General features: G+C 44.8%; 1 protein-coding gene across 2 annotated transcripts in view; it reads left to right on the forward strand.

Moving 5' to 3' along the window:
- kcnn1a (potassium intermediate/small conductance calcium-activated channel, subfamily N, member 1a) overlaps window positions 1–6,000 on the forward strand; it is a 74,274-nt gene that overhangs the window by 24,157 nt on the left and 44,117 nt on the right. For both annotated transcript variants that reach the window (XM_029453293.1, XM_029453294.1), the window contains exon 2: window positions 1,285–2,825. In XM_029453293.1, the coding sequence (XP_029309153.1) occupies window positions 1,285–2,825 (1,541 nt within the window). The remainder of the gene's footprint in view (window positions 1–1,284; window positions 2,826–6,000) is intronic.

Here is a 6,000-nt window from a genome sequence, read left to right on the forward strand (position 1 = left end):
GAAGCAACAACATTTCAGCAACTTCAGCAGTCTGACTTTACTAAATCTAGGGGTTTTTTAGTAGGGCTGTCCTTTGAGTAACATTCTGTCGACTAATAGGTTGGTTGATTTAATCGACAGATCTGTAAAACTGATTTTCTCCACAACAAATCATGCAAAAGCACCACTTTAAGTATTGTGTTTGCCAGAGAGGTGCTGTGAAGTTTCTTGGATATTAGTCATTTAGCATGAAAAGCAATAAAAAATAGACTAATCAACTAAGGACATCTTAATGAATAAAACCAAAACGACCAATTAGTCGACTTATCAGTGGGGGCAATTTTAGTGTTTAGTTACTGTTACTATCCCTCCAACAAGGAAACGGTGTCCAGGGAAACACAGAGGGAGGATTGTGCATTTTTCAATAACTTTTTCATTGTACATATGGATTTTACGATGGCAAAAATATTAAGACACTGAATGTGTCCTTTAATCCAAGTTCTATGTTATGAAATCGCTAATTCTCAGAGCTGCGATAAATTTCCGACAGACATGTGTTGGACAGTTGTCCATCCTCTGCCTACTTGACACCACAACAAAGGCTATTTGAGAGATGTGCGTCCTAACTCCTTCAGCACCACGGACAGCGCCGTCTGCGCCCAGCCGTCTCTCTCTGTCTCCATCTCGCCGGTTTCCTCTCCGCTGTGACAGTGAAGCCATGTTTTTACTGAGAGCATGCAACAGCAGCGAGCAGCGGCTCACACACACACAGCCGGCTGCGAGCTGACTGCAGGCTCTGCATGCAGCAGCACCCATTCTTAATATTGCTGCCTGGTTATACAAAACCAGGCATAATCTGCTAAATTATTAACTACCAGACTGCAAGGCTCGGGCTGTATGGCATGAGGTAATCGTTACAGTTCGATGCGTCTCTGTGGGTCAACAAGTGGAAATGTGTTTTGGAAATAGACACCAAGAGTGTGTTAATTGTTCCTCTCATGGTTTTTGAAATACTGCCACTTTATTGACATCACACTGTGAGGGAAGGGTATTGAGTTAGAGTTGATCATGAACTAAGGTGATGTTCAGGATATATCTCAGGAAAGCAAAACTCTTTGACAGGCCTGTGGATCTGTTTGTGGTGACGTAGCAGTTAAAGTGATTTCTTATAATGCATGGTGGTTATGGCAACATTGACAAAGTCGATCTATTGGGTACACAGTGGATTAAGATGATCGACCATGTGAGCAGGATTTAAACACTTTTCTACATCTCAATAATGCCATTCTTGTAATATCCTTACAGCCTTAAGGAGTGATCGATCCGCTGCAACCTGTGCGCATAGCAGGCAATGGACCGATATACAGTCGAAGGCGGTGTTTTGGCTGTACGGTGACGTTTTAAGGCAGGTCTTGGTCAAACCTACCAATGATACAAGTCGGTTCTATTCTGCTGGGACTGGTCGCAATGAACGGGTGTCGGAGCTCTGCACGGCAAAGGAGCAACCACAGCGAGACGAGGCGATCAAGGGGATGCGGCATCGGTACGCGGGAGCTGTCCATCAGCACCAAATCCCCGACGAAAAGCAAGCAAGCAGCAAGCAGAGCCAAGACCCAGTCGCTCCTGTTTTCAGCCTGCCGCCCCCGCCCTCTTCTCACCACCGAGATCGTACTTCGACCACCGCCGCTCACCGCCAGAGCCTCCAGGAGCTCCCCTGTCTGAGCCAGCCCTCCCGGAGACCTGTTCACAGCGGCGACCCTCTACCTCTGACGAGCTACGACACCGCCCAGCGACCTTCACACCGAGCCAGTGAACCCAGCACCGGGCAGTCAGTGCACCTGCAGCAAGATCCTTGGGCCCCGGTCGGCTCTCAGCAGCAGCAGCCGCCGCCGCAGCAATCGGAGAAGCAGCCTGTTTTTCCAAGCTGCCACTGCAGTTTTTCCGAGCAGGAGGCGAGCCTTTCTCAAAATCATCACCATCCTGCCGATCCTCTCCCCCCGCAGCCCTCCCCACCTTTTCCGCCGCCTATACTACCACCGCCACCAACGTCGTCCTCCTCCTCCTTTTCCCGGGAATCTAAAAGAGGGGATCGTCTCCGAAGGAGTGCCAATAATTACCAACAGGCAAGCATCGTGGAACGCTGCAGGGGAGGAGGAGGAGCAGGAGGGCACCGAGACCACAGGCAGTTGTTGCAGCAACAGCAGCAGCAGCAACAGTATCAACAGCACAGTCATTTAAGACTCCAACAGAGGGACCCCTCCCCTGAAGGAACCCGTGCAAACTCGCAGAAAGGGCGCTCTTTAAATGTATGCGAGTCAACCGAGGCTAACAGGAGAGCATTCGAGTCTCAGACTCAGGACCTGCAGCAGCAGCAGCAGCAGCAGCAACAGATCCCACAATTACGAGCGCAGCAACAGCTACTGGTGGGGAGCAGCTTGCCTATCAACTACTGCGCCAGCGGCTCAGGAGAGCTATGTAGGACTCACCAGGCTCCACTGCTGCAACAGCAAGAACAGCAGCAGCAGCAACAGCAGCAGCAGCAGCAGCAACAGCAGCAGCAGCAGCGGCAGCAGCAAGGCGCACTGGGGCTCTGTCCCCAGCGTCCGCAGCACTGTGAACAAGACCGCAATAAGTCTGGGAGGATCACCGCGCAAGGCGACCAGGCGCAGCCACACAGCCGCGACTCCCGCGTAACCCCCCCGGTAACACAACAGGCGTACGCGGAGAACTCGTCTGCGACTGGCAGCAACAGCAGCAAAGACAGCCCGAACTACGGCTCGAGCTATCACCTGTGGCCAGAGAGCCCGCATAAAGGAGAGGAGAGGATACGCATCGACCTCCATAAGGTAGATTCTTTTTCACATTTTTCTCCTGCGATATCGCAGCTAATTAGCTTCTAATGACAAAAACAAACTGGCCTTAACGTTTTCACTCAATGACCACGCCTGTCATATGATTTTGATACAGCACATTCGCCTATGTGTACGATGTGCACGCGCGTGTGTGTGTGTGTGTGTGTGTGTGTGTGTGTATATATGTATGTAAAGGGGGGTGGTGGGTGGTATTTTAATCGTCATTCAGTGTTAGGCAGATTTTGCAAAAAGCCCCGATGTTAACTACCGTACATGTAACCTGATGCGTGATGCATATCTTACCTGGTATTTGTTTCATTTTGTCACACAAGCACGCGCATGCAAACGCGATCGCGAACGCACACACACGCGCGCACACACACCTGTTCCATGTTGCAGTGTTGTTTTGGGTAACCTACTGAACATATTGAAATGACGCTCCCCGGCAGCTGCATTAGAAACAAAGCGTGTGTTGTTTCCACAGAACCGAGGGGTTTCTGAGCAGGGGAATATCAATATTCTGACTTCCAGACACAACGGTTAGCTTTATATTATTTAGGCCTGTATCAGTCAGTGTGAGCAGATCCTAACAGGAAGGATGTTCACATACTTATAAACTCACTTTATATAAAGGAGTATGTTCTGCTTGGAGAGCCATATTGCACTTAACAGTCTCACAGACTGTGTACTAATATGTATTGTAAAAATAGAAGTAAAGACATCAACCTTATAGGACTTATTACTCCTGGCTAAACAAAGGAATGCAAGAATATCATGGTAAATGATTATATAAAGATTCTAAGTGACAACATTGGATGAAAACATATTGGGGAGATATAATCAGGCAAAATAAGTTGAAATGTTCCTGTAGAAATGTAAATCATAGGTTAGGTGAGAAAGGTGTGGGTCAGTATGTATGTGTTTAAAAAAGAGAAAAAGAAAACCGAAAGGTTTAAAGCATTTAAAATGATGTAAAATCTATTTATAATCATTATGTAGGCAGTACACATGTTGCATACAGAAAACTCACAATAAGCATGAAAAATCATCGTCATGTTCATTTTTTCAATCATTTGTTGATAAATGACCGAGTTGAATGTTCTATGTGGCTGTTTTAGAGTTAAGAACAAATTGTTTTGAGTCTTGCAGAGAGAAACCAGGAAAAGCTAAATCAAGCTGCAAGATGTTAAAATACATAGTTGATTCTCGCCGCTAACAAGAGAGAAAATTAACTACTTTTTTTTAAAGTACCAGCAGCCTTCTCCCCCGAGAAATCTGGTTGACGAAACATGGCTAATTATTGCTTATACCAGTGGACATTTGAACAGATGTTCATCTTGCTTGTGAAAGTAATCATTCTCATTTTCAATTGAATACAGTTTAGTCCCCACCGTTGTTTTTGTTTTTCCTCCTCCAGCATTTCTTCAAGGTGCAGTCGATGTGGAGTTTTTATATCGCAGGGTAGGAAAGGAAAACAAAGGGAGGCACTTATGAGGGTGCAGCATCTAAATAACAACACCAGACTCCTTTTTTAAATGCTGCTGCTGTCTTCAGGAGCTGAGCTGGCACCAGTAGCAAAAGGTGGAACGTCGAACCACCTTGACATGACTGTTCTGAACTTGGCTCAATTTTGGAGCCTCAGCAGAACACCAAAATGACTGAAGGGAAAGTAAACTTTTTTCTTGAAGTTGCCACCATCCCTTTTCATGTTACAATCACAGGGTGTTCAGTAAGTTGTGAGGGAAGCCAAGACGTGAGGTGAATTAAGAATAGTGGAATTTGTTCTTCTAGTTACATAATATTGATCAGACCACTTGGTGTTATAACATATAATATAATATAAGAAGTGTAACATATTTGCTTGTAATCTGCTGTGTGCACTGCATCATCCAGGCCTTGATATGGATCACTGACAAAGTAAAATACATGACATACCACTGTAAAATGTTATCTGTTAAGAATTTAAGGATGTTGTGACACCATTATTGCTGTATACTGGAGAATAGAAGCCCATATTGTACTAATTATAGTGTAAAAGCGTCAGTAAAAAGAGTCTTTGGTAAGTCGTAAAATAGTCCCAGTGAATACTCATTACTGTTTAAAGCAGCTGGGATTTTAACAAGCTGCTGGACAGTTAAGTATTTTAAACACATTCTGATTATGATGGTGGGAGATTTGTTTTTGTCTTTTCCAAACGGATCCTGCCTGTCTCTGATGACGACGGCCGGATAGCAGTCATGACCACAATATGAAGAAGTCATAGATAATAGAGATCTCCAAGACAACTTTGTGCACTCTTAAAAATAATCAAAATGGCAATATGACTTTAGCATCATAATTCTCTCCTTTTTTCTTTGCAGCTTTCCAGCACGTAATTCCCACTGTAAATAAGACATTTACTTATTACACAACTATTGCATAATCCAGTTTCAACTGCAAATCAGAAAAAAAACAAATCTTAGAAGTTCTCCCAAGACAGACTCTGCCTAAGTATCAAACCTTTTCCGCTCGCTAAGATCCGACCGTGCCAAGTATTTTGATACGGCTAGACACGCTTATCTATTCACTGATATTTGCGGGATCGTGGTTACATCTTATTGACTCGCCCTCAATGAGACAGCCCCTACCCCCGCTCCCATTTGAAATCCCTTAAACAAAACACTTGTGACAGAACAAGCCCGATAAAGTGTATACGATTACAGTATCCCGCAGCACACCCTGAAACTCGATACCTAGCCCACTGAACTGATGGCAGGTAGTACGATATTGTGTCCTGCCTCAATAACATTGTGCTTTGAAAGGTGCATTGCTGCTTCTATTGTGATAGGCTGTGTAAGTACTCTAATGCCTGCCACTTACTGTTATGGTGATATCTCCTGCAGGGACACTGTAGTACATAAACACTGGATGTGGATTTGCTCTCGTTTAGCAAGGCTGAATTTTGAGGATACGCCGATGTCTTGTTTAGCAGAAGCCTGTGATTAATCACTTTACACTTTGTCAGATTTGGTGCCATCCAGGATCCGAAATTAACAGGGTTTTTTTTCTTCTGGAAATGAATAAAATGGCTGCAACGTTTGAAATGAGAAGGCAAAAGAATCCACCAAGAGAATGGAAGGGCACTTATTTGTGTTGCCTGTTTTGTATTTTTTATTTATTATTGCTGGGA

Source organism: Cottoperca gobio, chromosome 17 (assembly GCF_900634415.1).
Source record: "Cottoperca gobio chromosome 17, fCotGob3.1, whole genome shotgun sequence".
NCBI classification, from domain to species: Eukaryota; Metazoa; Chordata; class Actinopteri; order Perciformes; family Bovichtidae; genus Cottoperca; species Cottoperca gobio.